The 18540-nt window shown below is 41.6% G+C and overlaps 1 protein-coding gene across 2 annotated transcripts in view; it reads right to left on the bottom strand.

Moving 5' to 3' along the window:
• PTPRB (protein tyrosine phosphatase receptor type B) overlaps positions 1–18540 on the bottom strand; it is a 122092-nt gene that overhangs the window by 40116 nt on the left and 63436 nt on the right. For both annotated transcript variants that reach the window (XM_043887097.1, XM_043887098.1), the window contains 7 exons: positions 16434–16697; positions 15637–15900; positions 14568–14831; positions 11457–11726; positions 6120–6383; positions 2390–2653; positions 1145–1426 (listed from right to left, as the gene is read on the bottom strand). In XM_043887097.1, coding sequence (XP_043743032.1) covers positions 1145–1426; positions 2390–2653; positions 6120–6383; positions 11457–11726; positions 14568–14831; positions 15637–15900; positions 16434–16697 — 1872 coding nt within the window. The remainder of the gene's footprint in view (positions 1–1144; positions 1427–2389; positions 2654–6119; positions 6384–11456; positions 11727–14567; positions 14832–15636; positions 15901–16433; positions 16698–18540) is intronic.

Here is an 18540-nt window from a genome sequence, read left to right as displayed (position 1 = left end):
GATCTGACTAGCCCAGCCTCAACTGAGTTCTTATATTGAACACCTGGGATTCAATTCCGCAGCCTACAGTAAGCCACTGAAAACTCCTCCTGATCTTGCTAAAAATGAAAAGTCTTAGTTCTTTTTCACATGTTTCTCTCGACACGTGGTTATCTGATTCCAAACTACTCTTTGGATAAAATATAAAACACAAGTTAAAACTCTTGTAGCATTAATGTTTGTTGAATTGACAAAATAGCTACTGGCTTAAATTTCTAATTTTCAGCTTTGTATTTTATCAATAACCAATAACTATCTGGCCTGATCTCCAAATCTACATTTACTGGGTATTATTGAGCAATAAATATTTGGATTGAGGTTCCTATACCAAAAACTTCTGTTTCTTTGAGATTTGTGGTACTTACCTCAAAATGCCTTGGGGAAGAAACTGATACATATTTTATCACTGAGGTATTTTCATCCTTAGAATTTACAGCATTATGTTCTAACCAGTCCCTCTGCTTGTAGTTTGCCCCTTTCAATCCATTCTCTGTACCACCCCCACAGTGACTTTTATAAAATGCAAATCTATTATACCTAGGCCAAAAAGCCTTCAGTGGCTCCAATGGATTGAGGTTCAAAGTCATTACCATGGTTCACAAGACATTTCATGACCTGATTTTCCTAATCCTCACCTTTTATCCTCTGGTCAACGGAACTCCTTTCTATTTCTGTCTCCTGCCTGGTTTTAGACTCTTTTATTCTCTCTACCTGGAATATTCTTTACTTCTTTCCTCATCTCCACCTGCATGTCTTACTCTTTCCTTGAGTTTTGATTTGGAAGCTTCTCCTTCTAGGAAGTTCCCTTGTATTGGGTCAGATGTCTTTGCCTAGTGTTTCTCTAGTGCCAAATACTTCATCACACCCAAAATGTCTTTTTAATGATAGGACCTCCCACTGAGTTGTAAGCTCCATGAAGGCAGAGATGATTTCTTCTTGTTAAAGCTGAATAAATGAATAAATCTATGTAGAACTTCTGTCTGAATTCAGATCTAACTAATTCCAGGTAAAAATGTGGATTTAAACCAAGCCCCAATCCAATAAGATGTTGTAACACATACTTCCCATTTCATCTGAGAACCAAGAGTAGCAAAACATGTCATACTTGTCCTCACAGATCCAAAAATTGGTTTGCTGTAGGTTTTCCAGGAATCACCACTGACGGTCCTGACACTGAATTGATAAGATCTCCCTGGACGAAGACCATGCACGATGCGTCCTTCTGATTTTCTGTTGCTGTAGGGGTTGAAGACTGTGACGGCATCTCTGGGGAACCACTGCAGCTCAAAGTCATCATAGTCTGTCCAGTCTGGTGGCCCTTTCCAGGTGATGGCCAGTGATGTGTTTGTAACATCGGCAAATGACATAAGACTGGGAGGACTTGGGGCTATATGTACGAGAAAGTAAAAAAAGCATGCAATTATTTCTGCACCATACACAAATAAGATAGCTGAGTGACATCAGACATACTTTTAATGTACTTTGTAGGAAGAGGTAATATGATACCATAATAATAAGAGCTTCCATTTACAGTTTTTACTATGTGTAAAAAATTGTCCTCAAATGTTTTATGTACATTTTGTTTAATTTTTATAATCAGAGTTTTGTTTTTTGTTTAACCAGGGTGCTACGGAGCATAAGTGTGCCCTGAATGGGTTATAAGTGTGAAAGTGAAAGTGAAGGCTGGAGTTAACAATTACATCCAATTGAGAGAGCCTTGTTCATTGACTCCAGGGTGGCACACAGATATCAGTGTTATCTGTGTGTGCCCAAGAAATATTTAGAAAGTTCTGCGGGGCTTCCCTGGTTATTAAGAATCCACCTGCCAATGCAGGGGGACCCAGGTTTAACCCCTGGTCAGCAAAGATTCCACATGCTGAGAAGCAACTAAGCCCTGAAGCTGGTGGGCCCTAGAGTCAGTGCTCTGCAACAAAAGAAGCCCCCGCAATGAGAAGCTGAGAAGCCTTCATACCACAACCAGAGAAAGCCCAAGTGCAGCAACAAAGGCCGAGCACAACCAAAAAAAAAAAAAACAACCCACTGCTCATAGTAATTTAATGATGATATATATGACTGTCCCCATTTTACAGATAAGGAAGCTGAGGCTTAGAGGTGCTCAGTGACCTGCCCAGTTTCACACAGGTAAGTGGCAGAGCTAACTCAACCACCCAGCTGTTTTTTACCCAAAGTCTATCTCCTTCATCCATTCTACCACAGACCCTTCCCAAGTTCAGGGGTGAGCACATGGCACATCGCTGATTTTATTTCTTATTAATAAGATCACAATTAAAATGTGCCTGTGGAAGCTACTTCCCGCCAGTGCTTGGCCACTGGTAACTGGGCTTCTTACCTGTTCTGCTCTCCCCCGTGGCCCTGTTGCTGAGATCTCCACTGTGAGTTACCACACATAGCGTGTACTTCCTTCCGGGAACGAGGCCATGGAAACGCCACTCTGTCAGATCCTTGTCTTTCCAGTTTTCCTTCTTTGTGCCATTGGGGTTATAGAGAATCAGTTCATAAAAGTCGAAGTCCCCAGAGGCTGGACTCCAGCTGAACCAGAGGCTGTCTGTCATGTTTTGATTGGATCCCTTGAGGTTACTCACAGTGGCTGGGACTTAAACAGAGGGAAAACCTTTACTTAAAACAGATGGAAACAAAAGCATCTGGCCCCACAGATGAACACATGAGCTATGCTGGGTGTATGGATGAGCAGCACCTATTGTAGAGTCAGATCTTGCTTCTATTTCAGCTCACCTGAGTTTAAGAGCATGTGGTCTAGGGACCTGGTACAAATTAAAATAAAATTTAAAAAAGCACAACAGGAGATGACTTCTATTAATATATGCTTGCTACATGTTCTCTGATAAACATATTAAGTGAAATTTTCAGAAATGATTAATTAAGACAGGTCAAATAGTTTATAACTTAGCTTACCAAAAACCCTGAAAGCATTCATAAAAGATTCCTGCCTCTTCCAGTCTGGCTCACCTTACTCGTGGCCACCATCCCATAATACCCTTCTAGGGGCCACTTTACTTCCTCTCCATCCTCCTTTAGGCTCTCAGTTCTTTCTTCCCCAAAACCTATACTGATGGAACCTCAATTGGGAACGAAGTGTTGACAGTCATTTCTACCACAGTATAAGTTAGTCAGACTGGTACCTGTCCCATAGGTATGTAAGTTTCATGATTCCTTGGAGAGCAAAGACTGTTGCTCCTTTTTGGAGGAACTTTAAACATTAATGGGCAGATCAGGGAACATGTGCATAGGCAGATGGCCCTGGAAACAGTAACACCTAGGCAATTCTACTTATGGCTCATCTGCTGCTATTTTTTAAAAGTTCTTTATTTATTTATTTATTTTTGGCTATGCTGGACTTTGTCGCTACACGTGTACTTTCTCTGCAGTGCTTGGGCTTCTCAGGCGGCGGCTTCTCTTGTTGCAGAGCACTGGCTCTAGGGTGTGTGGGCTTCAGTAGTTGAGGTGCATGGGTTTAGTTGCCCCGTGGCACGTGGAATCTTCCCAGACCAGGGATCGAACCTATGTCCTCTGCACAGGCAGGCAGATTGCTAACCACTGGACCACCAGGAAATTCCTGCTGCTCTTTTTCATTCCCTCGGAAGACAAACTGAGAAATTCTGTTGCGTGCTTAGAATGAGCTCTTCCCATGGTTCCTCCCACCTTGAGGTCTCAGCTGGAAGCCTTCTCTGTATAAAGTCGTCTCTAAGTCTAGTCTTGCCAAGTCACTCTCCATCACAATGTACTGCATATTTCCTTCAGAGGATTGAAGGCATTCCAAATTCATCTTCCTTTAAAATCTGCCATCCTGCCTCTTCTCCCTCTTTGGTAAGGAAGACCCCTATGAAGTCAGGGACCCATGTAAGTCTCGTCCGCTGTCCTAGTTCAGAAGTGAATTCAGTGTCTGGCACACAAGAGTGCTCAAAAATGATTATCAATTGAGAATGAGAGTTGAATAGAAAAATGAGATAATAGACTCAAAAGAGGTGGCAAGAATACACAGAACTATACAAAGATCTTAATGACTCAGATAACCATGATGGTGTGATCACTCACCTAGAGCCAGACATCTTGGAGGGCAAAGTCAAGTGGGTCTTAGGAATCATCACTATGAACAAAGCTAGTGGAGGTAATGGAATTCCAGCTGAGCTATTTCAAATCCTAAAAGATGTTGAAGTGCTGCACTCAATATGTCAGCAAATTTGGAAAACTCATCAGTGGCCACAGGCCTGGAAAAGGTCAGTTTTCATTCCAATCCCCAAAAAGAGCAATGCCAAAGAATGTTCAAACTATTGCACAGTTGCACTCATTTCACATACCAACAAAGTAATGCTCAAAATTCTCCAAGCTAGGCTTCAACAAGAGGTGAACCATGAACATCCAGATGTTCAAGCTGGATTTAGAAAAGGCAGAGGAACCAGAGATCAAATTGCCAACATCTACTGGATCATAGAAAAAGCAAGAGAATTCCAGAAAAACATCTGCTTCATTGATTACGCTAAAGCCTTTGACTATGTGGATCACAACAAACTGTGGAAAATTCTTAAAGGGAATATCAGATAACCTTACCTGCCTCCTTTGAAACTCATATGCAGGTAAAGAAGCAACAGTTAGAACCGGACATGGGACAATGGACTGGTTCCAAACCGGGAAAGGAGTATGTCAAGGCTGTATATTGTCACCTTGCTTATTTAACATATATGCAGAGTACTTCATGTGAAGTGCCAGGCTGGATGAAGCACAAGCTGGAATCAAGATTGCTGGGAGAAATATCAATAACCTCAGATATGCAGATGACACCACCCTTATGACAGAAAGTGAAGAGGAACTAAAGAGCCTCTTAATGAAGGTGAAAGAGGAGAGTGAAAAAGCTGGTTTAAAACTCAGCATTCAGAAAACCAAGATCATGGCATCCAGTCCCATCACTTCATGGCAAATAGATGGGGAAACAATGGAAACAGTGACAGGCTTTATTTTCTTGGGCTCCAAAATCACTGCAGATGGTGACTGCATCCATAAAATTAAAAGATGCTTGCTTCTTGGAAGAAAAGCTGTGACAAACCTAGACAGCATATTAAAAAGTAGATACATTACTTTGCTGACAAAGATCAGTATAGTCAAAGCTATGGTTTTTCCAGTAGTCATGTATAGATGTGAGCTGGACCATAAAGAAGACTGAGTGCAGAAGAATTAATGCTTTTTAACTGTGGTGTTGAAGAAGACACTTGAGAGTCCCTTGGACTGCAAGGAGATCAAACCAGTCAATTGTAAAGGAAATCAATCCTGAATATTCTTTGTAAGGACTGATGCTGAAGCTCCAGTACTTTGGCCACCTGATGCAAATAGCCAAGTCATTAGAAAAGACCCCGGTGCTGGGAAAGATTCTTCAATCAAGGAGGAGAAGGGGGACAACAGAGGATGAGATGGTTGGATGGCATCACCAACTCGATGGACATGAGTTTGAGCAAGCTCTGGGAGACAGTGAAGGACAGGGAAGCCAGGTGTGCTGCGATCCATGGAGTCACAAAGAGTTGGACATGACTGAGCAACTGAACAACAACAATGGAGATAAAGTAGATTCAGTTTCTTATGTGAAACCCAGAGATGCTTCTTTTGCATTTTCCTGGAACGCTTGTGTTCACTGCATCTAGTGCTGTGTTTCTGATTCACAATGGTCATTGCTTTTTGTCCCATTTGCAGCTGCCCTCCTTTGCACCTGCTCTCCACTCCATCTGCTTCTTGTACAAAGCTGAAAAGCACAGTTTGAATTGAACCCAATGTGTTATAACCCTCTTGTAGTGGTTTGCTGGCAAGTGGAGGAGCCAGATTCATTTTTCCACCAAACTCTTATGAGGTAAACACATGGTGGAAACAAAGCAGAAACTATTTTGACATATAAATCAAATGTCTGATTTAGGGTCAGAAATTTCATATAAAGGTCACAAATTTCAAATAAAGCTACACCCTGGGTAGAGCAGGAAACCAAAATCAAATGAAGGAAAAGCCAGTGAGTACCGTGACAATTTCCCTGCTGTTCATTACAGTTTGAGTCCAGGTCTTACCTGTTCTCCCAAATATGAAAGACTCATTCGACAGCTCCCCACTGTGAGTCACAATCACCATTCTGTACATTCGACCTTGTAGCAAGTTCTGGAAGGAGAAGCTCTGGACTTGCGGGTCAACCTGAGCTCGATCCTTAAGAGTTCGATCTGGGTTGTACAGAAAGATGTTGTAGGAGTTGAGCTCCCCCTCTGAGGGGGTCCAGCTAAAGGACAGGTGTCGGGTGGAGTTCTCTGTGATCCTCAGATTGGTGACAGCTGCTGGGACTGGAAAAGTCAGGAAGCAGGAGAGTGAGACTGAGTTTTGGCACATTTCTGACACAGCCCCAGATTAACGCCTGGATGGCCACACTCCAACAAGAAGCACAAAACACATGGTCTCTGCTTTTGAAAATACTTGACTTCATGGAGACCCCAAAGCAAATAAATCTGAATACTGTGAATTATTGATGCTTGAACTGTTAATGTTAAAAAACAAAACTTCAAGAGAACACGGAAAAAACCACTAATGGAATAATATATTCAAAGACATTTTTTGCATATAAAATAAATGTTAGTCTGACTTGTGTAACTAAATGTTTTTCCAATACTAAGAGCTAGTTCAGAGATTTAAAAAAAAACCAAAACTATCTCTGATTGCCATCTGAGAGCTAAAAAGTGACCACTGAAGGGAAGGGCAGAGTGGAGGAGTGAGCGGGCAAGGAAAGGAAAATCAAGCAGGAAGAAAATTCTATTAGGGATATGGGAAAGAGATAGTGGAGGACAGAGGAGCCTGGTGTGCTACAGTCCATGAGGTCACAAAAGAATTGGACGTGACTGAACAGCAACAACAGGAAAGAGAAGGAAGAGCAAAAGCCAAAACTATATATGTATAAAAAAGATTTACATCAGGATTTTGCAACCCTTTTGCCCTTCCATGCTACCTGCTGGCAAGGTGACCAAGTGCCACCAGAAACAACCTGCTTCCAGACTATTGGCACAGATGCTGTCTGATACCCAAGATGTCTTAAGATGCCAGTGGGAATAAGACAGGACATCTGTCTCAGTTTCTCTTGGGTTCTCCACTCCAAACACTTTTTCGGGCTGTTTTGCTTTTCCCCTCTCCTTATGCCAGATCCTTAAAAGCTGGTATTTCCCATGGTATCATCCTCTGTCCCCTTCAGAATCCATAATATTAGCTCAGCAATCAATCCCAGTCACTTTATAGATTGCTATGGTCTGCAAGTTTGTGCTCCTCCCTCCAGGCACCAAATTCATTCGTTGAAGCCTAGCTGGGTGTAGGCCAGTGGGAGATAATTAGGTCTTAAGGGTGGAGACCTTGTGAGTGGGATCAGTGCCTTATGAAAGAGACCACAGAGGGTGCTCTTGTCCTGCCCGAAAGCCAGAAAATGGGCCCTCACCAGACACTGAATCTGTTGGAGTCTTGACCTTGACCTTCCAGCCTCCAGAACTGTGAGCATTAATGTCTGTTTAATGTGTTGTTGTGGTCATGTATGGATGTGAGAGTTGGACTGTGAAGAAAGCTGAGCGCCAAAGAATTGATGCTTTTGAACTGTGGTGTTGAAGAAGACTCTTGAGAGTCCCTTGGACTGCAAGGAGATCCAACCAGTCCATCCTAAAGGAGATCAGTCCTGGGTGTTCATTGGAAGGACTGATGCTGAAGCTGAATCTCCAATACTTTGGTCACCTCATGCGAAAAGCTGACTTATTAGAAAAGACCTTGATGCTGGGAGGGATTGGGGGAAGGAGGAGAAGGGGATGACAGAGGATGAGATGGCTGGATGACATCACCGACTCGATGGGCATGAGTTTGAGTAAACTCCGGGAGCTGGTGATGGACAGGGAGGCCTGGTGTGCTGTGATTCACGGGGTCGCAAAGAGTCGGACACGACTGAGCGACTGAATTGAACTGAACTGAATGTGTTGTTTAAACCATTTAGTTTATGGTATTCTCGGTACAGAATCCTGAACAGACTAAAACATGGAGAATTTAACTAGAATTTTTATCCCAATCTCCATCCCCAGCTCCTATTTTCAATGACCTATCGCTCACCTCTCTCTACACATCATCCAGACAACTCAAACTCAGTCCAGAACTGAGCCCTGTGTCTTTTTCCTCAACACTCTCTCTTCCTGCTTCTCTTATCTCAGTTAATAGAATCATCTTCCACCAGATATCCCATGTAGAAACTCTAGAATCTTCTTCTGTTCCTCCTCTTACACTCCACTCAGCCACTCAGCGCCATCTTATCTAACACAGGACTATTTCTTCATTGTATCTACTGTTCTTCATCTGGCCCCCGAGTTAGTTTAGCTTTGGACCCTTATTGTTTCTATGACTGCCATCATCTTAGGATCCCACTCATCACTCTAACCACCTCCTCCCATTCTGTTGTCACTCACTGTGTCTGCCAACAGCAGCCCCATTACTGCTCCTCCAACTGGCCTCCACCCCCTCCCGCCTTAGGATCTTTGCCTTGCTGTTTGCTCTACTTGGGGATGGGCTAAGTAGCTCAGTCATGTCCAACTCTGTGTGACTCCATGAACTAGAGCCTGCCAGGCTTCTCTGTCCATGGGATTCTCTAGGCAAAAATACTGGAGTGGATTGCCATTCCCTTCTCCAGGGGATCTTCCCAACTCAGGGATCGAACTGGCGTCTCTTACATCTAACTTGCATTGGCAGGTGGGTTCTTTACCTCTGCTTGCCAAGTGGTGCTAATTGGGGATACTCTTCCCCAAATGTCTATACCATTCTCTTTCTCAATTTTTTTTTTTAAATTTTTACTCAACTGTCACCCTCTCAACAAAACCTTTCAGAACTATACTATCTAAAATGTTAAGCTTCTAACACTTGCTAACCTACTTTCCTGCTTTAATTTTCTTCTCAGTGAAAAGTGAAAGTTGCTTAGTCATGTCCGACTCTGTGACCCCATGGACTACTCAGAGCATGGAATTCTCCAGACCAGAATACTGGAGTGGGTAGCCATTTCCTTCTCCAGGGGATCTTCCCGACCCAGGAATCGAACTGGGGTCTCCTGAATTGCAGGTGGATTCTTTACCAGCTGAGCTACCAGGGAAGTTCTCTCCTAAGTATTCATTACCATCTAACCTACTATATATTTCTTTTAGTTTTTAATTAGAGGATAATTACTTTATAGTGTTGTGTTGGTTTCTGCCATATAACAATGCAAATTATATATATAAGTAATATACCCTCCCTCTTGAGTCTCCCTCCCCTTCGTATCTCACTCTTCTAAGTCATCACGGAGCACCAGGCTGGCCTCCCTGTGTTACACACAGCTTCCCACTAGCTATCTGTTTTACACCTGATAGTGTACATATATCATGATATATATACACATGATAGTATATGTATGTCAATGCTACTTTCTCAATTTGTCCTACCCTCTCCTTCCCACCGCTGTGTGCACAAGTATCCTATTCTATTTTTTACCTCTTTGTTTATTGCCTTTCTCCTCTGCTAGAAGATAAGCTTTATGACCATGAGGGTTTGTTTTACTCATTTCTGTGTATCCAACATTTAAACAGTGCCTCACACACACAGTAGGTGCTTCATAACAAATGCATTAACGAACTGGTCTTCTCACCTCTGGTCTCTCCTCCATTCAATCTATTCCTCACTGCCATTTGATTCATCTTTTTTTTTTTTTAAGTACCCATTTTTATCACAAAACATTCACTCTCTGGCTGAAAAACTTTTATTATTTTCTTTATTTTATAAGATGAAACATAAATTCCTGAGGAAGGCACACCAGGCACTCTCTAATTGGCCCCAACCTACCTTTCCAGCCTCACGTCGCCACCATGGAAAACACACTTCAGTTACCACAAAACCTCACTGCTCCTCTCACACCTCCCTGTGTTGACATACGGTCATCTGTCTACACCGGTGTCCTTCTGGCTTTTCTCCACGTGGATAATTGTTTCATCCTTCATGACAGTACTGAAAAGTCACTTTTAAAACTTCCCAGTGCCACCTCCTCCATGCTCCCCTTGGTACTGGACCTTCCTGTCTCTTATACAAACTTTATCACAACGTGTTGTCATTGTTTGTCCACATGTCTATCTCCCCCAAGTGTCAGTCACCTCTTTCAGGATGAGAAGCATACATAATTTATGTTCCTATCAACATCAAACCCTTTCAGACTTAGTGAAAGTGTGTGTTAGCTGTTCAGTCGCCTGGCTTCCCAGGTGGCACTACTGGTAAAGAACCCGCCTGCCAATGCAGGAGACTTAAGAGATGTGGGTTTGATTCCTGGATTGGGAAGATCCCCTGGAGAAGAATATGGCAACCCACTCCAGTATTCTTGGCTGGTGAATCCCATGGACAGAGGACCCTGGCAGGCTACATTTCAAGGGGGCGAGAAGAGTCAGGCATGACTGAAAAAAAGTGACTTAGGAACACATACAGCTGCTCAGTCATGTCTGACTCTTTGTGACCCCATGGACTATAGCCCACCAGAGTCCTCTGTCCATGGGATTCTCCAGGCAAGAATACTAGAGTGGGTAGCCGTTCCCTTCTCCAGGGGATCTTCCCAACCCAGGGATTGAACCCAGCTCTCCTGCATTGCAGGCAGGTTCTCTACCCTCTGAGCTACCAGGCAAGTCCTTTCAGACCTAGGTACTTAATAAATAATCATTAGACCAGTGGTGCTGTCTGAATAATGGCTCCCAAAGACATCCATGTCCTGATCTCCAGAACCTGTGAATATGTTACTTTCTGTGGCAAAACGGACTTTGCAAGTGTGATTGAGTCAAGGATCTTGAGGTGACAAGATTATTTGGGATTGTCCAGGTGGTGACCAATGGAATCACCACAGTCCATAAAAGATGGAAGAAGGAGGCGAAAGAGCAGAGAAGTTGGAGTGAAGTCACTCCTGGAAGAAACGTGAGTGACCTCCAGAACTGAAAAGGCAAGGAATAGATTCTCCCCATAAAGTCTCTAGAATAGAAACACAGCCTTTCTGTGACCTGACACCTTGATTTTAACGCCACAAGGCTTATTTTCCGATTTTGATCTACAGAACTGTAAGATGATATACTTGTGTTGTTTGAGCTACAAAGTTAGTGACAATATATTACAGCAAAAATAAGAAATGAGCAGAGCCAGTTTTGATGAAGAATCTTGGGAGTGTGGCGAGCTGAAGGCTGTGTGAATAGGCCAGCTGGTGTGGAAGTGGCAGATCACCGTGAATATTCCTGCTGCGTCAAGAAATAGACTTCATCTCCCAATACTGCTTCATCCCTTTGAGTCTGCGGTTCTTAAGGAATGGCAGACAAGGATGTATCTTGCACAAAACAGTAAGCTGTGCGAATTACCTGTTCGGCCTTCTGTTTGGGCTTCCTTGCTGAACAGGCCTCCGCTGACGGTCAGGATCTGTATCTTGTATTTCTTCCCTGGTGTTAGGTCTTCAAACTTGTGCTGCTTTGTGGCGGCCGCCTCTGATGTGTTACTCAGGAGGACCCCATTTTCACTCAGAAGTAGGATATCATATCTTTCTGCTATGCCAACAGCTTTTTGCCAACTTACTATTAAGGAATGACTACTGTATGCATTGTCTGCAGTTATTCCCTGGACAGACGCTGGGACTGCAAAAAAAAAAAAAAAAAGAGAGAGAGAGAGAGAGAAGCAGGTTCCATCACTTAGGGCAAAGTAATCAGTTGAGAAAAACTTCCCTAAATCAAATGCAGATGGAAGATGATGCCTCATGGTTGCATTGACACTCTTCATGTGCCCTTCGGAGAAAGTACTGGTCTGGCCAAAATGCTCGTTCAGATTTTTCTGTAACACCCAATGGAATGGACTTTTGGGGCCAACCCAGTATTTCTTGACCTGAGTTAGCCATATAACTGGTTAGATTCTTTATTTTCCCCCTCTGATTTAGAAAGGATCTTGAAGTCAAACAAGTAGAAAAATCAGTGAGAGTGACACTGATAGGCAGAGTGATACATATCTAAGTATTTACAAAGTGGAAGAAGGCTGAACAAACTTACATTCAATGAATATAGTTTGGATGACTGAATTACGTTGTTTAGACTTTCCTTCCCAAGATTAACTCAGGTCAAAGCTTCAAGCCTTGACCTAAGCACTAGCATATAACAGTCTTTGTCCTACGGCTTCTGATGTGAAAGGCCAGATGGTACTGTTTATTAATAATATTTAGTGTTCTATGCTTATATTTTTTCTCATTCTACCCAGTCTCCTCAAGAGATCATATATACACTCCCATAATTTGAGTTGTCACCCATGTGGTGATGACCCCCAGACTTAAACTCAGTTCAGATCTCTTTTCTAGTTTTGCAAATGACATTCCTCTCTGGATGTTCCACAGACTCCCAGCTCTCAAGATGCCCAAATCGAACTCCTCATCTCCCTTCCCCCACCTCCTTAGCGCTCTTTGTTTCTACCTCTTGGTCCAAGTCAGAAACTTGACTTGTCACCCTCACCCTTCTACATAATCAAGCATGAGTCCTGTCATTCCTGCATCTTAAGTCTTACATCTCTTGGGTCTCTCCACTTCTCTCCTTCTCTACTGCACTAGCCTAGGGCAGTCATTTCTCACCCACAGCACTGCAAGTGTCTCTTGACCAGAGTTTCCTCATGTCCCACTGCTCCAAACTGCAGTGTCTGGCAGATTCTCATAGCACACAATGCTGAAGGCCCTTCATCACTCTCTGTAATTCTATAATTTTAACAATGAGGCCCTTGGCAATTAGGTCCATCTACCTACTTGGCCACATGGCTCACATCTTTATTCTAGAAATAATGGTGTGTAGCTCTTCAAATGTGCCATGCATCCTCTTCCCTCCAGGCCTTTGCTTTTCTGCTTGAACCTGATCAACATATACTTCACCAGGATGATTTCCTAGTGTCTTTTTAAATGTTACTTTCTCCTGGAAGCCTTCCCTGACTCTTTTTTCCCCAAAATATTTATTTATTTATTTGGCTGTGCCAGGTCCTAGTTGCAGAATGCAGGATCTTTAGCTGTGGCATGTGGTGGCATGTAGGATCTAGTTCCCAGACCAGGAATTGAACCCAGGCCCCCTGTATTGGGAGCATGGATTCTTACCCATTGGACCACCAGGCAAGTCCCCCTGACTCTTTTTGCTTGCTTCTATAATAACCATTTTTTACTTTGAAGTGAAGTCTTAAACACTGGACCACCAGGAAAGTCCCTAAGGATCATTTTAGATGCCTGGTATTTACAGGGTGCTTCTAGTTTATTTTTATTTTGAAAGCACTATATGAATAGTGTTATTAATATAAATGCAGATGGTGACTGCAACCATGAAATTAAAAGATGCTTACTCCTTGGAAGAAAAGCTATGACAAACCTAGACAGCATATTAAAAAGCAGAGACATTTCTTTGCTGACAAAATTCCGCCTGGTCAAAGCTATGGTTTTGCCAGTAGTCACGTATGGATGTGAGAGCTGGACTATAAAGAAGGCTGAGTGCCAAAGAATTGATGCTTTTGAACTGTGGTGTTGGAGAAGACTCCCAACTGTGGTGTTGGAGAGTCCCTTGGACTGCAAGGAGATCAAACCAGTCAATCCTAAAGGAAATCGGTCCTGAATATTCATTGGAAGGATTGATGCTGAAGCTAAAACTCCAATACTTTGGCCACCGGATGCAAAGAACTGACTCATTGGAAAAGACCCTGATGCTGGGAAAGACTGAAGGCAGGAGAAGGGGATGACAGAGAATGAGATGGTTGGATTGCATCACCAACTTGATGGACATGAATTTGAGCAAGCTCCTGGAGTTCATGATGACAGGGAAGCCTGGTATGCTGCAGCCCATGGAGTTGCAAAGAGTTGGACACGACTGAGTGACTGAACCGAACTGATTAATATATAACTCAAAGGGCTTCCCAGGTGGTGCTAGTGGTAAAGAACCTGCCTGCCAAGGCAGAGACATGGGCTCAATCCCTGGGTCAGGAAGATCCCCTGGAGGAGGACATGGCAACCCACCCCAGTATTCTTGCCTGAGAATCCCATGGACAGAGGAGCCTGGCAGGCTATGGTTCATGGGGTTGCAAAGAGTTGGACATGACTGAAGTGACTTAGCATGCATTAATATAAATAAACAGAATATTATTAATTTATCACAAATGAAATAGATGACATAAGTGTATTTTTCTTTAAATAATTTATAGAAAGGAGTAAACTTTTGAAAAATGCATAGGTTAGAAAATCAGCTATTTATATTCCTTGATGAGAAAAAAATCTATTCATATGATTTGGTTTCTAATTACCTTCTATTGCTTTGAACATCTCTATTAAAAAAGGAAAACGCAAAGAAAAAGATATGAGAAAAGCTCTTGAAACCACATTGAACTGTATAAATTTAGTGGTTTTGAATTTGGATATTGTCCATTTGTGAATGGCCCTGGAGAACTATCTGGCCCTTTTCCAGATGGACACTTACTTGTCCGCCCAAGCGCGTCGATCTGGTTCTTCTGGGACCCACTGACAGAAGCGATCACGATCCGGTACTGCTCGCCAGCCTCCAGCCTCTGGAACGTGTACTCAGAGACGTACTTGAGGACAGTCTGAGACTCGACCATTCGATTTTGCCTGAATGCTGAGACCACGTAGGAATCCACATCACCCCCACCAGGAGTCCAGTTCACTGTCAGGCTATCTGTTGCCCCGCTGGGAGAAATGTGAATATTTTTGACCACACTAGGAACTAAGAAAAGACAGTAAATTAAAAAAAAAAAATCACTTGCAGAATGAGTTGTGGAAATTTTCAACTAAAATTTTCACGCTTCCTACCTTTTGGCATCTACTGAAAGAATACATATGAAAAAATTGCTATCAGTCTACCATTTTTCTCTGACTTTTCTGCTTGAATTGAAGTTAATAGGGGAAATTTAGAGGGACATTAAGGCCAGTGAGTGGAAATGAAGAATGCCAGTTATACAGAGGGTGCTAATGAGACTGTCTTGGTCCAAGTCTTGTTTTCCTCATTTACTAGCTGTGGGACTATAGGCAAATTACTCAACCCCTCTAAGTTTCAATTTCCTCATCAGAAAAACAGCAGTGATAATAATAGTAACCAGTCCATGAAATTGTTAGGACTGAACAAAATTTCCACATAAAGTTCTTTGCTGTGGGTCCAGTTCACAGTAAACTCTTAATAAATGTTAGCTGTTATAGCAACATTCCCAATAGAGTTCCAAAGAAGGAATATACAACCAACCAACCAACCCAGTTATTTCTACTTAATTTGTATGACTCACAGGCAACAGCTATGCACATCAATTCAATGCTTTTTTTTTCAGAAACTTTTTCTTCTTCCCTACATCATACTTCAGTTTTGTTAAACCAGCTTGGACAACATCATTGTCACTATCGAGATAAACTTCTCCTTTCTTCCCATTCCTCCCTCACCCCTTAGCCCTTCAAATCCTCAACCAGAACACTTGGCTACCCAACACGCTAAATACACTGCTCCATCTAGTCAGGTTCGAGAGAGCCGGATTTCCAATTACCTGTGAAGCCCTCAATGAAGGCTGACTGCTGGACATCTCCACTAATCGTCAAGACAAGAATTTTATACTTGCGCCCCGGGGTGAGGGAGGTGAATCGATACTCAGTTGCAGTACTGACAAGGTGAAAAGGAGGAAATACTTTCATATCGTTGAAGAGTAGCTGGATCTCGTACTGGTCGACATCCCCATCAGCTCGTGTCCATGTCACCCAAAGGTCCTCGGTGCTCCTGTTCTGCAGTGTGAGATCCTTGACAGCCTCTGGGACTACAAGAAGACATTTCGAGAAAGTGACTGATTAGAGTTTACTCCACAATAATTTATGAACCACATTCACAGAACTGGCAAACATCTCTCTTCCCCAAATAAACCACGTCAGCGACTTCACGCATAATTAAACAAGAAAAATTGGAAGCCACTATTAAAATTGTAATTTTTTTCCTTACATAAATCTTATATGCTAAGTGTTGGTAGAATATAATTATAAAATGAGTTATGATCTCAATCATAAGATAAAACGGGATGTCTAGAACTTTAAATGCATGATGCAGGAGGACAGGGAAGAAAAATGCGAAATTTGGCCTTCCTGCTTGTCCACTATGCTTGCTTTTATCTGTCAATAAATATTCTGTGATTACAAGGTCCTGGCTTGGCTGAATGATGTTAATTCCAAGTGAGACTAACTGGGAATATAATTTACTGATCAGTAAGTAGATAAAATTCAAGGTTCAGATAAATTATATACTCAACGACCTTTAAAGTCCCAACCAACCATCAAATTTTGCAATCTTTCCACTTACTTGTTCTTCCATTCCCTTGTTCACTGGCCTCATATTGTCCACTTTTTGTACTAACAGTAACACTGTACAACCGTCCAGGGACGAGCTTAACAAATATACACTCATTTTCAGACTTGGGAATGCTTTTTGTTTGAATGAAGTTGTTCTTGTTTTTAATGGTGACTTCATAGTGATCAAAGTCTCCAGAGGCATGTACCCAGGATACCTTTAAATAGTCACTCCTGGCCGAGTTGCTGATACTGACTCCCTGGACTTTGTTAGGCACTGAAAAAAGAGAACAGAAAACATCTAGATATAGAATGATTCTGAGGGAGCCATTGATCACAGATGACAATCTCAGATGATAAAGGAAAGTGAGTAGATTTTTACTGTGTGCATTTAAAAGAAAAAAATCTTAGACCTTCAGATCACAAATTTCTGGAGAGGAAAGATGGTTATACTATTTGGAGTGATTAAATGGATCTTTTTTTAACAGAACCTGATGAATGAATTCTAATCCTATTGTTAGCCTATACAAAGTGTCAGTATAAGATGGAACATGAAATGTAATAACTGATGATTAATATGAATGATGGCGATGACATTAATAATTCCAGCATACCTTGGCAACTCAATATATGACAATAAGTTACCAACATGAGTATAAACAATCCAAAAGAAAATGGAAGAAGAGGAAGGACATGTGGTAACTGATACATGAAAATATGTTCAGCATCATTGGTGATCAAGGAAATGCTAGTTAGGGCCATGGTAAAATAGGATTTTATATCCATGTGGGTGACAAAATTTAAAAACCTGATAAAACCCAGTGAATGAGAGAGTGCTCATTCACAGAAGACTGAATGAATGAACTGGTAAATAAACACAGTGAAACAGTATATGGAAGTCATAACTAGTTTTTCTTAACTCAAAACACAAAAATCTGGATTTCTTGTCCTTAAGAGCAAAACACAAAATATGGATGAATTTTATATTAAGTGAAAAAAATCTAAGTCCCAGATTACATATTGCATGAAAATACCTATTTTATATCAAAACAACTGAAAATTTTAAATATATATAATTTTAGGATTACATAAATAATAAAAGTGCAACATGGAAGGCAAGAGAGAAAAACAGGAGTTAAGATGATGGCTATTGTGGGATGGATTAGTGAGGAGGGAATCTCATGATTTGATGTGGATTATTAAGTCCCTAGCTTTTGTTCTGGGTAGTGCTTTCTGATGTACATATTAAATTATTAAAAATTATTAATTAAATGCATAAAAAACAAAACTGGCAAAGTAGCAACGGACACACAGGACCCTGAGCCAAGAATTATGATTAATTCAATTTTGTGCACCTGACGTTCCTCATAACTATATAAATAAACAATTCTGTGAACCTATAGTTTTCCTCTCAATTGATGAATCAATCCATGAATGCTTGTTAACAGGAGCACTGTAAAATAAGCCAATTCTGTATTTAGAGCATGGTATCACAGATATTCTATTTTTTTATTTGGGGCTGTATTTTAATTCAAAAATAGGTCCCAGATTAATTACTATTTGGCATAACTGGATTTTATAAATATTAATGAGAAGGAGAATTGAGAAGAGATATGAATTCAGCCTGATCCAGGGTGTTAAACTCTATCTCAATGCCACCATGCTCTCTGGATCTGGGCAATCTCTGTGTTTGGTGTATGTCAAGGGATTTCTGCTCTGATCACATGCTAAGCCTATGTCCAGGTTTTCTCTCCTACATTTCCCCAAGCATGAAATGATCCAGAAACTTTAATATTTTGGTATCTAAGCTACATTTTTCATGATGCTTCTCACACCTATAAGTTGCACTATTATCCTTTGTTGCCTTATGTGTGCTGGGCTTTATACGGGAATTTATCACACTCCAGATATGGAGAAAGAGCAGGTATGCTTTTTTTCCCAAGATGTTTACCTGGAACCCATCAGCATGTTGCTAGAATTTAGTCATCACAGACTTACAGAGAATACATTCCAGAGTGACACTGTATGGGCTAAGAAAGGTTGATGATCCAGGCAATTTACTGAAGACAAAGCAACCCTTCCAGGGAGAAAAACTAGGCTGAATACCACGCTAAGTCAAT

This window comes from Cervus elaphus, chromosome 3 (genome assembly GCF_910594005.1).
Source record: "Cervus elaphus chromosome 3, mCerEla1.1, whole genome shotgun sequence".
Taxonomy (NCBI): Eukaryota; Metazoa; Chordata; class Mammalia; order Artiodactyla; family Cervidae; genus Cervus; species Cervus elaphus.
This window is presented reverse-complemented; position numbering and strand designations above follow the sequence as displayed.